The sequence below is a fragment of the Spermophilus citellus genome (genome assembly GCF_964194105.1).
Source record: "Spermophilus citellus genome assembly, chromosome: 17".
Taxonomy (NCBI): domain Eukaryota; kingdom Metazoa; phylum Chordata; class Mammalia; order Rodentia; family Sciuridae; genus Spermophilus; species Spermophilus citellus.
This window is the reverse complement of record NC_138199.1, coordinates 13,116,957-13,133,320: the sequence shown is the minus strand read 5'-3', so window position 1 is coordinate 13,133,320 and position 16,364 is coordinate 13,116,957. Positions and strand designations below refer to the sequence as shown.

Here is a 16,364-nt window from a genome sequence, read left to right as displayed (position 1 = left end):
CATCTCTGTGCCCTGCTGCCTCAACCCTCAGCCAAGGGGTCAGTTGTGTGGCCTCCTGAGTGGAAGTGGCTGGGCGCCAAGCTCAGGGAGGAGGTGGCAATCTTTCTTTCCTTCTTCAGTTTGTCCTTGTGTAAAAGCAACAAGGGTCACAAAGTCCCTGATCTCAGCAGAACCACCTGTCCAAAGGCTTCCACGGCTCCTGCACTTACCTGAAGTTTGCGAAGTTGTTTGATCACTTCATCCCGAGCTTTGTTCGCAGCTTCAATTTGAGCTTCAAGGTCTTTCAGGTCTATCTCCATTTTCTTCTTTGAAGCAACAGCAAGTGCCCGCTGTTTTCTCTCATCCTCTAGCTCTGCCTCGAGCTCCCGAACCTGATGAACAACATCTGGTTATAGCTGGTTGAAGCCAAAAGCCCGTTGCCATTTAAGGGCTCTGGTGACTTGGGTGAGTGGAACCTCCGTTACTTGGTAGAGGTGGTCTGTTACCAGCAGTCCTTACTGCTACTAAACCTCAGTAGTTGAGTTTAGTTCAGAGGATCTGTAAGCAACACCCAGTACACACCGTTCCCACTGATTGCTAATGAAGACGCATGAGGAAGCAGAGGCCTAACTGAAGATGCAAAGATATGAGAAGTGAGACAGTGATTTAACAAACAGGCTGGGACAGACACACAGAGGACAGGGATTACTTGTTAAGGAACCTAGGGGGAACAGTGGGCATGATCATGTCCCTGGGCCACAGTAGCCACGCTGGCCCAGTGTAGGGACATGTGTTTGGCAGTACTGGAAGGAATTAGGCCTGCAAAGGTGGGCATGACCAGATTATGGGGGCTTCAGACCCAGGCAGAAACTACATTTGATACATAAGGAAAGCGGCAGGCTATCAAAGGGATCCAACTGAGGAGTGTCCAAATAAAGGCCAACAAGTACAGCAAGGACAAATAAAGGAGGCAGATGTGAGCTGGAGATTCAGGCAGACACAACTCTGGACCCATAACAAACCCCAGCTGTCACTTACTCTGGGACTTTCTTTTTTCCACAAGCTTCTCCACTATATAATGGGTATGGGACAATACTCATGCCATTGTGTGAAGGAGACAGAAAAAGGGCTCTTTATTTTTTAAACAGCATCCTAATGCCTCAGTCACCAACGATGAACTAAAAATGAGGACTAGACTCAAAGACACTGAGTTCTAAGTTCTGAGCTCATGAGTTCCTGAGGCCTTGGGCTTAGGTGGTGGTCTCACAGTTTGGGGCTTTGAACAAGTACTCTCCATGAATGGACAGGTGGCTTATGGGGCGGGGGGCAGCCTGGGAAGGAAGTGTTCTGGGTAAGGCCAAGAAGCCTGGGGTGAAAGGTGGCTCACATGAGCCTCTCCAAGGGGGAGAACAAGGCCTCTCCTGCTCCTGCTTTTGCAGGAGTTGGTGGGGGGGGGACAGCTGCTTCCATGCAATATACAGGTATTTGCCTGCTAGCTTTATGCTGCACAGACCTGGTCTGTATCTCTAGCCTGAGATAATAAGAGGCTCCTTAGGTATAGCCATTTCCTTTGTATTTGTTGTAAGTACAGTGGTTTTTCAAATGTGTCTACAAATTTTTTGACACTCCCTCTTCAAGAGTCAGAGCCTGGGCTGGGGTTGTGGCTCCTAGAGCGCTTGCCTAGCACATGTGAGGCACTGGGTCTGGGTCTGACCCTCAGCATTACATAGAAATAAATAAATAAAGGTATTGGGTCCATCTACAACTAAAAAATATTAAAAAAAAAAAAGTTAGAGTTTAATCTATTGCATGTGGACCACAGTCGATGATTTCTTTCTAATGAACGAAAAGGAAGTGACCTGAGTGTGACTTGAAGAGACGACTGGATCATAAAATGCACAAAGCTTCCTCCTTGCTGGCCGGCCCTCTTGGACCTCTCACTCTTGGGGAGACTCTCTCCGGGGCACTCAAATAGCCTAGGGAGAGGTTCCTGGGCTAGCGCTGAGGCTCCCACACTCGCGAGTAAGGTGTGTTGACTCACTCCTCCTACCTAGCTCAGGCCAGTAGGTGATGCACCTGGGCCCAGATCTTGATGGCGTCAGAACCACCACACTGAGCTGCTCCAAATTCCTAACCTATAGACACTGGGACATTTTAAGTGTTGATTCAATAAGCCAGTAAGTTTGGGGGCAATTTGTCATCCAGGAATAAATGACTAGTAGAGCTAATGTTAACAGAATGAAAAAAAAAAAAAAGCAAAATTAAATATAAGTCAAATCCAAGGCTTATTACTATGGACTCCAGTGAATTGTCAAAATATCCAGTTAGGTAAGTTTTAAAGAAAACTTTCAAATTAGAAGTTTAATGCACATTCAGAAAAGTATACGAATTATAAGAGCTTAGCAACTTTTTAAAATAAAAAATGTAAATATTTTCTTAAGAGTGATGAGAAGACGACCTGTGGTGTGACCTGTAGAAACCTGTGGCATCCTCTGGTCTGGCATGTAGTCCTTTTTTTCTGTACCCACAAAGAACTTGAACTTCACTACACAGCCTCTTGAGGTTCCACTGAGGGCTTTTCAGTTGAGAAGTAACCTGGCTTACTGTAAGCAGTCATGATGTTGTTTGAGAAACAGGAAATTTCAATCAGTTACAATGAATTCTCAAATGACTGAAAAATCTAATTTTCTTCTAGCTAACGTGCCTGAACACAAATACACAAGATCTTGAGTCAGGAATGGTGTGGAGAACGCGCAGGCCCTGGTTCTGTAGGTTGCTTCCTTCAACCTACCTGTTTAATCAGCAGACGCTTTTTTTCTTCATTCTGCTCATCTCTGGTTTGCAAGTCCCTCTCGAACTGGGCCTTCATGGCTTGCATGTTGACCTCCAGGCGCAGTTTGGCATCTTCTGTAGCCTGGAGCTCATCCTCTAGTTCCTCCAGCTGGGTCCTCATTTCTTCCACCTGCTGCTCGAGGGCCCTCTTGGATTTTTCAAGTTCATGAACCTAAACCACAGGAAGTATCAGGGAAGAATTTGACTCTTGGCAGAAACACAGGTTAAAGACAGCTGTCCTTATAGGCCCCTCTGGTCATCCCAGGCCAGCATCTGACACATGCATACATATCCTTCCCTGTCTCTCCAGGGCTGCTATTCCTCATCTCAGAGATGAAACTTAAAAGTGCAGTACCAACTTCTTTTATTCACATGTGTCCTATAATCATCATCCTCTGAAGACCTTTGTGCGAGCTTTCATAAAGCCCAAGAACAGAGAAAGTGGAGCCATGTCAGAGGAACGGTGTGATGGTGGGCCAGATGCCTGCTGTGTGTGTTAATACACACTTGTTTTTCTTATATTGGGGATTGAACCCAGGGTTTTTTTTTTTTTAACCACTGAGCTCCATCTAATTCTTTTTACTTTTTATTTGGGGATAGGGGCTAAGTTACTGAGGGTCTTAATAAATTGCTGAGGATGACCTTGACTTTCTGATCTTACTGCCTCAGCATCCTCAGTCCCTGGGATTACAGGTTTGTGCCATCATGCCTGGGTGAGAGTACACCTCTTTCTGCCACAGAAAAGATCACTTGCACTGGAAAGGCCATGGGCAAACTTGTGGGTATTAAGGTGGTTGGGCCTAGGAAGAACAGGGTATAGAGATATGGAGGCCTGATCTTTCCCTGGACAAACACTTCTCTGTGCGGAATGCTTCCATCTCCTGTCCTATTCGATCCTCATAACCTTTTGAGCTAGGCCAGGTGGTGTCACGTGTCCCCTGTGGGGTCCATGACCATATCACTTCTCACAGGGAGAGCAGAGGAAGACTTAGGACAGGAAGGTGCACTTTCTAAGCAGTGTCTGGCACTCAGAAGACACCAAAGACATGTTCGTGGAAGGAACATGTAGGTGTTGATTATTCTAGGGAATCTAGTGTGGAACCAATTGTAGAGTTCTCGCCCCACATCTTACTATGTAATCATGGTCATTTCTACACTGGGTGGCTGCTTCTTGTTTATGGGGCTGGTTCCCTCGGCACCAGGATATAGGAGACCCAGCAGGAAAGTAGGATAGTCTTCGTTCATTTATGGTGTGGCCAGACAGCTGGCATTCCATGAAAATGAGAACTTCCCTTCATACAGGACTTGGTGCTTTTCAAAGAAGATGCAGTACAATGTCCATATGACAGATGAGGACACGTAGGCTTTGAGAGTTTAAGAGGCTCCCCATGGTCAGCATGGAAGCTAGTGGAAGAGCCAGGCTGAAACCTCAGCTTTGAATGCCAGGCTCCGGTTTCTTTTGCTGCCCTCAATATATCATATAGCAAGGGAGGGATGCATGCAGGGTACACAAAAAGCACCAAGGCTCCTGTGGAAGATGTATACACTAGAAATAAGTGTAGTGCAGCAAAAATTTCCAAACTCTGAATAAACCCCCAGAGCACAGAAGCAAACAGGGAGCCTCTCTGGGGAGCCAGGTGCAAGGGAGCTGCTGCTTCAACCACTGTCCTCAATCCCAGGGACCTCGTGGTACCCTGGTTTGTTTAGTAGCTACTGGTGACTACAGAACAGTGAAATTCTGTTGTTGAAGGTTCCCCTACCTGGAAGGGGTCAGGGCAAGGAGGGCCAGTGACAACCTGCTGTGCTTGCTTTGTGAGTGCCAGGTCTGGCTTGGCACAGACAACAAAGAAGAGTCGCGGAGGAACACCTGACAGCTGGCCCTGGTCACACACAAGCTGAGAGACTTCAGCACCCTATTCACACACAAGCTGAGGCTCTCCCAGGACTTTACTGTGGGCCTGCACTCCTGGGTCCTTCAGGCTGGCGGAAGGCTCCAACCTGGGGCTACTCTCCGGTGCAGCTAGCAGGTGACTTACGTTCTTCCCCACGTCGTCTTTGGAGCTCATCAGGTCTTCCATGTCTGCTCGGAGCTGCTTGTTCTGCCTCTCAAACTCCTCCTTGGCCTCTAGGGCTTCCTCCAGGGCTCGGGACAGGGACAGAGCTTTGGTTTCTTTCTCTCTGGCCTCTGCTTCAGCCCGGTCTCGCTCTTCTGCATAGCGAGCAGAGATGTTCTTCTCTTCTGCCAATAGCTGTGTGGAAAGGTGTAAGGGAAGAGTAAAAAAAAATAAATAGCATTTGCTGGGAGTCCAGCTTCTTGCTAAGAATGTTACCATGAGTCAAGCATCCCTAGTTTAAACATGTAAAACTTTCTGAGTGCCAATATGATGCCCAAAGTGGAAAATTCCACATGTACCTCGTGATGGGTTGCAGTTAAAATGCACATACATTAAGCATATCGGTGTTAATTACTCAGGCCATCAGCACGAAGTGTATGTGAAACCCTCATGAATCTCATTACATGTGGATCCTGTCTCCAAGATATCTCATTATGCAGATGCAAATACTCTAGAACTGGAGAAAGTCCTAAACCTAAAACATCTTTGGTCCTAAGCATTTCAGATAAGGAATACTCAACCTATAATACATTATGGGTGTTTTATCTTTGTTTTTAACTCTTTTGCTTTTCTATTTTTCCAATTTTTATACAAATATCTTATTTTTCATTGCCTTTGAACAGGAAAACATTGTTTTAAACCAAAACAACAAAAGTGAGAGTTCTGTTGGGGGAGGCGACATGAGGTGTGGGGGCGGGGGCTGGGGCAGTGGGTGCAGCCCCCCACCTGATCGAACTTCTTCTGCTTCTTCTCCAAGTTGGAGACCACCTGGCGCTGGTGGTCCAGGTCCACCGCCAGGTCATCGAGCTCCTGTTGCAGGCGGTTCTTGGTCTTCTCCAGCTTGTCATAAGCCAGGGCCTTCTCTTCCAGGCGCTGGCTCAATGCCTCCACATCTTTAAGAAGCTTCTTTTTGGCTTCTTCCAAACTCTCAATTGTTCCCAAGTCGTCATCTACCTTCTTCTTGGTGTCAGCCAACTAGGCATTGGGTAAGGAAAAACGAAAAGTCAATGTAAAGAACTTGACTAGTCTTTGCATTAGAGGGGTAAAAGTATTTTGTTTCTTGCACAGGATACAGCATTTGGCTGGGTCACAGAAAAAACATGTAATGGGCTTAATATAGTACAACCTAGTTAAGTGCCCCAAATGGAGGTGAGACAGTCTGCACAGCAGGGATACTAGTTGCTAAGGGTACACATCTAGGCCACACTGCTCCCTAAGGGGGACACACACCTGGGACTGCAGGGCCAACACCTGCTTTTCCAGGTTCTTCCTGGCCTCCTCCTCCTCCTCCTGCTGCTCTTGAAGACTGTTCTTCTCTTCTTCCAGTTGTCGGATGCGACTGCTCAGGTTCAGTTTTTGGCGTGTCTCCTCCTGAAGGAGCTCCTGTTTATTTGTTTAAGAAGTTAATACTTAAGTTATATCAATTATCTGAGTTTAATCCTGAGCACCACAAAAACATAAAACAGAAAAAAAAATTAAAAATCACTAAAACAAAAATTTCATGTCATAAACAAAAGTTTCAGTGGATGAGAAATACCCAGTGACATTAACAAATGCAAATGACTTAAAAATACACATGATGATTTTGTAAAAGCTGTTTGTTCACCCAAATATTGCTTCAAGCTGGTTCTTGAAGCCAGGGCACAGGCCCAGGGCCCTGCAAGGCAGCTGCCATGCCTCTTCTTCCTGTAACCCCCCTGTTCCCTGAGCCTCAGTAACTTCGAGAATCTCTTCTTCTCCACTCCCCTGCCCCTGTCTCAGTTCAGGAGCTTGGCATTGCTCACTAAGATAACCTCTAGTCTTGGGCACCCCCTTGATCATTTGTCCTTTCTATCTTTTGCCAAGTTAACTTCTCCTAAGTATAAGTGCAAATATGTCTTTCCTGTTACTTTCAGACTTGAAAACTTTTGAAGGCATCACAGAGCTCTCTGTGATTGGCTCTTGCCTCCTCCTTTATTCTTGCTAACTAGGATGTGTTTTATCACAGCATATGCCCTGGTTACACTGAACTTGTCCCAATTAATCTAACCTCCTTCCTGTTTTGAGATTTTTTACTCTGTATCCCTAGTACCTAGCAATTGGAAATGTAATAAATATGTAAAACTCCAAGAAAAAAGTACCACATTACTTCAATTAACTTGTATATAACATAGAAACATCTTAAACAGAAGACTGAATATAACTCTTACCAGTATAATAAGCAAGGACCAATCCACCCTTCTACAAAAGGGACTGCTTTTCTCAGGTCAGCATAATGAAATTTCAACCATAATTAAAATTTTATTTAAAATGGTACAGTAAGACCACTGTTGGGGTATACCACTGGCAGGGCAGTGCCCATGAGTGTTGATTAGTGCTGCCCCCCAGGCCACCCACATGCTTGCAGGGCACAGGACCTGAAGGTTCTGTGAGATGCTGAACCTCAGTGGAAATTTCCTGAGTAGCAAGGATGGTTACAGAGCAAGATGGTCTCAGCACCAGTATAACACAAAATTAGTAAGAGGTGATGCTACAAAAGGCGGTTCTGGAATTGGCATATTTTACCAGTTTATGTATTATAGAAATGTCAGTTATTACTGAAGACCCTCACCCCCCTGGAATACCTGTGTATCCTGCAGTTGAGACTCGAGACTAGCTGCATCCTTAGCAAATTTAATACCCTTCTTTTCTGCTTCTTCCAAAAGGGTTGAGACATTATCCAACTCATTCTGCAAGGAGGAGTAAAAGACTGGATTCAATTCAATTTGACAAGTAAGCAAATAAAAAGATCTAGAATCATAGCTCTTCAACAGATCACAAATAGAGCTGTGTTTGTGGGCTTGAACTTAAACTCAATTAAGGAAGACTTTCACCACCTAGAGTCTGTTGCCTTTAAATACTGTTGCCTTCAAATAAGTAGGTGCTGGTACCTGCCCCACAGACATCTCATTAGCCTCTCCCTACTGACTGGATAGGAGAAGGACAACGACAGGGATTCCTCTCAATACAATGGACTACTGGTTTTACTTTCATCACGAAGAGACAAAAATGACATCAAGTCCTTTAAAAGAGTGACTGCTGTCCTGTGTGAGAAGCCCAGCAGGTTTTATCTGGTCCTTTCCATACCAAGATGCATTAGGCATCTGCTTTGGGACTAGTAAAAAACATATTCTCATTGAATTTGAAAACAGTATTTAAGGGACTCAAAATTTTTAAAAAATATTTCTTTTGTTTTAGTTGTGGATGGACACAATATATATATATTTATTTGTGGTGCTGAGGATCGAACACACTTGCTAGGCCAAGCGTATACCACCGAGTGACAACCCCAGCCCCAAGGGGCTCAAATTTTAATTCTAGTATTTAGTTAAAAGTTCTTTTAGCTTTTAAAAATCTGGTATTACAAATTCAGCATGAATATTTAGCCATTTTTATGGTCAGATTTCAGGAGTAATGTTAATTTTTTTTCTGCCTCAATTAATGATAGTTCTAAAATATTTTAGAAAATTGCCATGGTATAAGATGCTTTATAACTTTTTGTGAGGACAGTGGATGGATATAGAAAGAAAGAGTAGGGGGGCCCGTCATTCTTGACTGTCCTCTGTCATGTGAGCAAAGGGAAAGTGTATGGAGGACACATTTGCACATGGAGCACAAACCAATGTTTCTCTTCTTTCTCTCTTTTTTAGCAATATACTTAAGAGAGCTCACACTTCTCCAGTCTTGGGGATAGTGTCATGGGGAAGGGCTCTGTAGTCAAGTGAGGCAGACTGTTTGCCTTCAACCCAAGCTCTGCAAACTGTTGGTAAGCCACCTAGGGAGGCAGTCCTTAGCTTCGATGAGCCTCAGATTTCTCACCCATCAGATGGGGCAGTTTGGTGTGAGGACTTAATGGGGGAAGTATATACAGGAGAGCCTAACATAGGCCTGGTACAGCTCAGGGGCCCAGCTGGTCACTCCTGTGGCCTCTCTGATGTGCTCAGAGTTTATACTATAGTTTCTAAGATCTTCTGTTTTAGGAATATCTTTCCAGATTTGTGAGAACATGTGCGCACGCGCGCGCACCCACCCGCCCCCACACACAATTTCAGCACATATGTGTTAACATAGCAGCAGGCCCAAGAATACTCTCTTGAGAAAGACCCGCTTGTGTTCTCTAGCTGGAATCTGAGAATGTGGACTTTGGGAGGGCTCCCACCATACCCTAAGTGGTCAGTGTGGCCACTGTATCTAAGCTATTTGAGCAAATGACATTGGTTGTGCTGAACACCTGCTTTCCTTCTGCGAGTCTGGACTCTTGGGATGTGTTGAGCAAAGTGCTTCTGGGACCAGCCCCAGTAAGAACCCGACACAGCATCTCTAACTAGCTGCTTGGAAGACAGCACCTCACACACAGGGTCAAGAAGCTGCTGGAGGAACTGAGAGCATCTGTGACTGCACCGGAAAGGACTCCCGCCACTGTCTGTTGGTTTCTCAGGATCTTAGCCCAGGTACCCTTTGCTTTACTAAACTTGCTTTTTATCCTTTACTGTAATACACCACTGCCACGAGGAGGACTAGGTGCTGGGTCCTATACGTGCTCCTAGAGAATCACCAAACTGCGTGGTCTCGGGCCTCTTAACAATATGGCTCTGTCATTTTTTTTATTTCTAGGTACTAGGGATTGAACCCAGGGCCTTGTACATACTAAGAAAGCTACGCTCCTAGTGTGTAATTCTTTTTTTTTTTTTTAATATATATTTTTTTAGGTGTAGATGGATACAACACAATACCTTTATTTTTATGTGGTGCTCAGGATCGAACCCAGGTCCTGAGCCCGTGCGAGGCGAGCGCTCTACCGCTGAGCCACAACCCCAGCCCCAGGTTGTACTAATTTATACTTCGCCTGTGCATAAAACCCAGTTTTTTCCAATTTTCACCATTACTTGTCTGTCTTTTGCCCATTGCTCCTACTATTTCATCTACAAGGCTAAAGGAGAAGGTGAAACTGTGCTTAGACCCATTCAAGGAAACTATCGCCACAATTCACGGCAGCACTGGTGAGGTTAAGGCTGAATTATGCTGTCTTGTTCTGAATGATTATTTACCTTCATCAAAGTAACATACACTAGGGACACCTAAGAGTCGTGTACTCATGATGGTGATTTTCAGGTTTATAATAGCACATCAGCTGTGGGTCCCTTAAGGTCATATGGGTACAAAGGCTACACCGTGGACTGCACAGAGTCATGGCTTTCCAGCTTACCTGGAGCTTACTTGCTTTCTCAGCCAGCTCCACCCTGAGTCTGTCGCCTTCTGAGACTTTGGCGTGGAGTTCTTGGACCTGGGCATCGAGCTTCTTCCTTTTGTGCTCAGACTCGGCCTTGACCTGCTGTAGCACCTTCACCTCACATGCCAGCTCCTTGTTGTCTGTCTCCAGCCCCTGTTTGTTCTTCTCCAGATTTGCTTTGAACTTGGAGAGGGGAAGGAAAAATCACCGGTCATTTTATAATACTCCATTAAAAAGGTCTGTTTGATATAACTTTGATTAAATTGTTCATTGATTTAGTGGAATAATAAAATAACTGAACATTGAGCAATTTCCTTGACTCCAGATAATTCCATTTGAATATTATTTAATTATATACATAGGGGTTGGAAGGAGACATTTTAGAAGTGGTAGATGATAAGGCTATTAACTTGATGGGAGATTTTCATATCTTCTCAGCTCACAAAGCTACAGATATTATTCATTTCCTTAAAAATATCTGGATCTTAATTTAAGCTAAAAAGAAACACTAAAAGGAATTTGACTTGGTCTCCTAATGTAATTAGTTTTACTTAATATGAATTATATTAATAAAAGCTTTCTTTTTATTTGTTGTGAACATATTACCTGTTACTTCCATTGGGTATCACCTTATTATCTTGTAGATCCTGGAATTTACTAAACTATAAAAGCCCCCCACCCACTCCCAAAAAAGCACTGTTTTTTTTGTGATTGCAGACTAGTGCCTGATACATAGCCTGCAGGCAACATTTGTTAAATGAATGAAAACACCTGTTCTCTGAGCCGCAAGGTTTTTATATAAGGAACAGTCTGGCCACACTGCTTGGGGTGATAGATACACATATTCAGGGCTCACTGCACTATGTAATCATATTTCTTCATGCAGGGTGGGGGAACCAGACTGTCCGTATCCAGTAAAAACAAGTATTGTTAAAGAAAAATGCGCTTTGGTGCATGGGTATTTGCAACAGGGTGGGTCTCTGAGGACCGCCATAGGGAGAGCTGGGTGTAGTGGGGTGGTTATTCAGGGCTCTGGGGCCCACTGCTTGGCTTCTGTCTGCCCTTCCACTTCCTAGCTGTGTGACCTTGGCTTAGTTACCTTATACGTCTGGGCCTCAGTTTCCCTGACCTTTAAGAATGAGACTAAAGAAGGCTATGCATGGAGGGTACTAGCACACACTGACACTGTAACAGGTATGTCATAAGGTGAGAGTGGTCGGGCAAAAAGAAGAAAGGTGGGAAACCACACAAAGAGCAGAGGTGTGAAGGAAAGGACGACTGTGGGAACAATGGGAAGAAGATGGCCTGCACAGGGTGGTTGGAGCTGGAGGAGGGTAGAGAAGTGTGAGCAGGACAGAAACCCATGAGACACAGGAGGGGAACGACAGAGTGAATGACAGCAATGTGGTTGGTGGCCAAGATGAGAACAGAGGCAGAAGGGACAAGGAGGAGGAGATGTATCTAAGGACACTTGAAAGGGAATGTCACCAGGACTGTGACCTGCTGGCAGCAGATGAGTGGCAGGAGAATGACCAGGAAGCCATTCCAGGTCTTTGAGCTCAGCCGCTGGGAGAATGATGAAGTGAGTGCCACTATGGGGAGGGAGAAGGGTGAGGTTTGAGGTGGAAGCTGGGCCCAGCCAGTTCTTTCATAAAGACAACTCAAGGGCACATGCTTCTCTCCGCTGGTAAGTAGTGTGCTTTTTAGAAGGCCCAGGAGCCATCAGGTCCCCTGAGCCCACTACACTGCTGTGCAAAGGCTGGACAGTATGGGACTGAATGGACGGCCAAGTAGGAGGGGGTCTGCTGATGGCAGATTTTCTCTGGGACACGGGCACATGTTAGGGTCCCCTACCCTTTTAGCCTGTTCCAGTTGCTCGGAGAGTTCCTCCAGGGCTGTCGCATGTCTTTGTCTCATGTCCTGGATTTGAGCTTCATGGTTCTTAGTTTCTTCCTCAAGAGCTTTCTTCAGCTCTGCCACTTCCTGTTCCCGTTTTGTGCTAGAGAAATATGTGGGAAGAACCATCAGAATTGTTCTGCGCAGTCATGAATTGGTTAATACGTCATGCCAAATGACCAGCTCCAGTGCCAGCAGACTCAATAAAACCAGAAAGAGGTTAAGTCCTGAAGAGGCTTGTAAGAACCAAATCAATCAGGGATGCCCAAAGCAAGCCTTTTTCTCACCATCCATGTAAAGCAGCCACAGTTAGCTAACATACTCCCTAAACTCTACCAGGAAATGGCTACGGCTGGGAGGAGGAATCATCTTTTGAAGGGAGAGAAAGATTAGAAGGCAGGTGGAAGGGTCGCATTCCTGGTTAAGAAAGGATCTCTGGTGTGTGACATGAGGCTGCAGTAGAATACAGAATATAAATGTTCTGAAGTTCTATTTAACCTGCACTTACAAGTATGAAGATCACTTATTGCTGGGCATGGTGACCTGTAATCATAGCTGCTTGGGAGGCTGAGGCAAGTTCAAAGCCAGCTTCAGCAATTTAGTGAGGCCCTAAGAAACTTAGTAAGACTTTGTCTCTAAATAAAATATAAAAAGGGCTGGGGACATGGCTCAGTGGTTAAACATCCTTGGATTCAATCCCTGATACCAAAAAAACAAACAACAACAACAAAAAACCCCTCATCTATGGCATACAAAGGGTAACTAGAATAACTAAGTTATTTTGCTAAGTAGAAGTGAACTCACCCCCCAATCACTAGTCATTCTTTTAATTCATCAAGTTGAGTACCCTGACTAAGCACACAGCTTGATAAAGGTGGAAATTGGGGGCTGGGGATGTAGCTCAGTGGTAGAGTGCTTGCCTAGCATGCATGAGGCCCTGGATTCCATCCCCTAGCACTGTAAACAACAACAACAACAACAACAACAACAAAAACTCAATAAAAACAACTCAATACCACCCCTGCTAAAACTTTTATTAACATAGTTTCACTTATTGTAAACTCACAAAAATCCTGAAACACATCACTGGCAAACTTGCTTTATATTTTAAACCACATAACCATATAGAAGGGTGACTCACACACTGATTCCTGCACGGACACATTTTCCCTCCCTTTACCAGGGGAGCAGTGAGCTCCAGAGGCTGAGATCACTGCTAAGAGAAAGGGCCACAGCAGCTGCCAGTTCTGTGGTCACATGTAGCCCAGACAGGAGGAATCACTAAAGAGCCTTTGTGGCCCAAACTAGCTCAGCCACAATTTCCACTGGCTTGGCAAGAGGTCAAAGACACACGGTCTGGCCTGCCCTCTGTAAGTCTTCTCTTGAGATTTCTTCAGTTCACCCTGGTGGTCTGTATTTTCCTTTGTCAAACTTCCATAAAATCCTCCCTTCTCTCATCTCATTGTCTTTCAAGTGAACAGCTTTGCCCCTGATCCCTGCTTGAATCCAAGAGCCAAAGGAATCCTTCGCCTTCTTTTTCTCCCCCAATTCCCTTTAGTCTTTCATCATAAGTCCTAAAGAGATTAAAATGCCAGTGAGTCCACAGAAGAGGATTTGATTTGCCAAGCACCATTACTTTTATGTTAATCATGTGATACATAATTCAGGGACAGGGGGATAGGAGGATAGACAGGGGTGGCCCACATGTTTTGATAGTTCTTTCCAAGAGTGTAGTGCACACCTAAGCCACAAGGATCTAATTCTTTTTTTTTTTTTGTGCATTTGAGGCAAGCACTCTACCAACTGAGCTATATCCCCAGCCCCAGGATCTATTTCTTAACAAAACAGAATTAATGAGTGAGTGATACATCTGAGCATAGGCATGGTTTTGGTGAATATGCACATACCACTTGTAATTTTCTAATTTTTATTTCTGTAAGAACTGAATGGGCAAAATGCCCAGAGTGTTTTTTTCTACTGTGGTCAAAAGCCCAGCTGAAAGTGAGCATTTCCACCAAGTCTAGTTCAATGGTTTACAGTTTTTTTTTTTTAAGGTATTTATTTTTTAGTTATAGGTGGACCCAATATCTTTATTTTATCTTTATGTGGTGCTGAGGATCAAACCCAGTGCCTCACGCACGATAGGCAACCCCAGACCCCTACAGGGGGCTTTTTTAAAAAAGCATATCTTCAAAAGGGAAGACCACGACTTAAAAATTGCTAAAAGCAGCAACTCTGATGAAGAGGGTAGAAAGCCTCTAACACTGGCTCGGAGGGTGCCAACTGACTCTAGGGAACATGGACTTAAAACAACACCCAACCTGCCTCCCCACTGCGGCTGGAGTTGTACAGATTCATGGCCCTAACCCTAGACACTGCACTGTTCCTAGGCTCGCCATCTCCGTTCCTTTATCCAAGTATTCTGGATGCCCTGATCTGACTCAGACTCCCAGCTCCACTAAGCTGACTCGCTCCACGATGTCACTCTCTATGCCCAGATTTCTAGCTGTTGGCTGGACCCAGATGATCACATCCAACCTTCTGGAATAAGAGCTGGCTTTTGCTGTGGCACCTCTGCCTCGTGCATACCTGGTCTACGGACCTGTTCTCACCTTTCTTTTTATCTTTGCACCTGCACGCCTCCCTTCTCGTCTGTTTGCCTACCACTGTTCTTGACAATTGCTTCTGTCAGCAGCTGCCTGACCATACCTGTACCTGCTTTCTGTGTTCATCCCACTTCTCCCTCTAAATCTCTTTCCCTCTCTTTAAGTATAGCCACCCCTCTGTCCTTCCCTGGACATCTACCACTGACCTCGGCTTTCTGCCCACATCTCACTCTGGTCCCATCCTTCTGCTGGGCTACCCACTGCCCTGGACAGTACTCCTGCCTATCAGCTGGTTTGTTTCTAACTATTGCTACTGGATTGCCATTTCCACCTGCCACCATTATCTGGAGGGAGAAAGATTCTCAGAATGATGTCTTAAAGAGAAACCCATCATGTCCCACAGTAGGCCTGCAGGTCCCCATGTCTATGGGAGTGGGAGGAGCTGGCAGAGATGGAGGTGGAGTGAGGTGCCCCTTCACTCACCGCAGTTCCTGCTGAGCTGCTGTGGTATCCAGAGTGTCCTCCAGCTCTGTTTTCAGAGCTTCCAGTTCCTCACTCAAATCCCTTTTCTGCTTTTCCGCCTTGTTCCGTGAAGCCTTCTCAGACTCGAAGTCTTCTTGAAGTTCAGCAATTTGGGCCTGTAGCTCTCGCACAACCTTAAGAGCGTTGTTCTTATGTAATGTTTCATCGTCACCTCTGTTAAAAAACATCCAGGCAGAAAGACACTCAGGATGGTGCTTGGATGGGCTGTGTGTCCACCTTGCCACAAGGGAATGCCAGTCCCACCTCCCTCTTCCCCAGGGCCTGTACCAAAGCAGCAGCTGGTGCTGGCTGGGGCTGACAGCAGGTCCTCAGGTAAATGGCCCCAGGAAGGCCCCAAAGCTAGCCGTGGGAATCAGCATTAGAATCCAGCTCAGCCCCCTGGCTGAAGGGCTATAATTCTTAATTCTCCAGTGAAAGGGGAGATAATCTCATTTTAACAATTAGAATGTTTTAAAATAATCACAGTGAAGTGTGATTATAGGCGGAACCCTGATGGAGGGACAGTCACCAGCCTGGAGTGAACCCATAGATTCAAAGATAACGTGTGGGACACAGAAGAGAGGCCTGCCACCTGTCTCTTCTATAGTGCACATTTTTATTTGTGTGATGGTTTAAATGTTAGCAGGTTTTTCTGATAGGGAAGAGCTGCAGTGTTTGAGGTAAAGGAAGGGCAAGTTGATAGTGGCTAATGAAGAATTTAATTAATTTTACTTTAAATGCTCTAAGTGAAAGAGCAGTCGATCTGACCAGAGTACCAGTGATAAGGGATCAGAGAAATATTTTTATTGTAGATGTTCTTGATTATATCATATTATAAACTAAACTCTAAGTTCTATATCCATGTAGTTAAAATTCTTAAAAAAGAAATAAAATACTAGATAGAAATATGTTGACTAAGCTGGGTGTGGTGGCACATGCCTGTAATCCCAGTGGCTCAGGAGGCTGAGGCAGGAGCACCTTGAGTTCAAAGCCAGCCTCAGCCATGGTGAGGTGCTAAGCAACTCAGTGAGATCCTGTCTCTAAATAAAATATAAAGTAAGGCTGGGGATGTGGCTTAGTGGTTGAGTGCAGCTGAGTTCGATCCCCAGTACCAAAAAAAAAAAAAAAAAAAAAAAAAAAAGAAATATGTTGATTATATAATTTACA

General features: G+C 44.9%; 1 protein-coding gene across 4 annotated transcripts in view; it reads right to left on the bottom strand.

The window, feature by feature from the left end:
• The window catches only part of MYH10 (myosin heavy chain 10), a 152,020-nt gene that overhangs the window by 11,453 nt on the left and 124,203 nt on the right, over positions 1–16,364 (bottom strand). For all 4 annotated transcript variants that reach the window (XM_081270974.1, XM_081270971.1, XM_081270972.1 and 1 more), the window contains 9 exons: positions 15,159–15,371; positions 12,028–12,172; positions 10,150–10,356; positions 7,529–7,633; positions 6,156–6,308; positions 5,652–5,900; positions 4,848–5,060; positions 2,771–2,983; positions 210–371 (listed from right to left, as the gene is read on the bottom strand). In XM_081270974.1, coding sequence (XP_081127100.1) covers positions 210–371; positions 2,771–2,983; positions 4,848–5,060; positions 5,652–5,900; positions 6,156–6,308; positions 7,529–7,633; positions 10,150–10,356; positions 12,028–12,172; positions 15,159–15,371 — 1,660 coding nt within the window. The remainder of the gene's footprint in view (positions 1–209; positions 372–2,770; positions 2,984–4,847; positions 5,061–5,651; positions 5,901–6,155; positions 6,309–7,528; positions 7,634–10,149; positions 10,357–12,027; positions 12,173–15,158; positions 15,372–16,364) is intronic.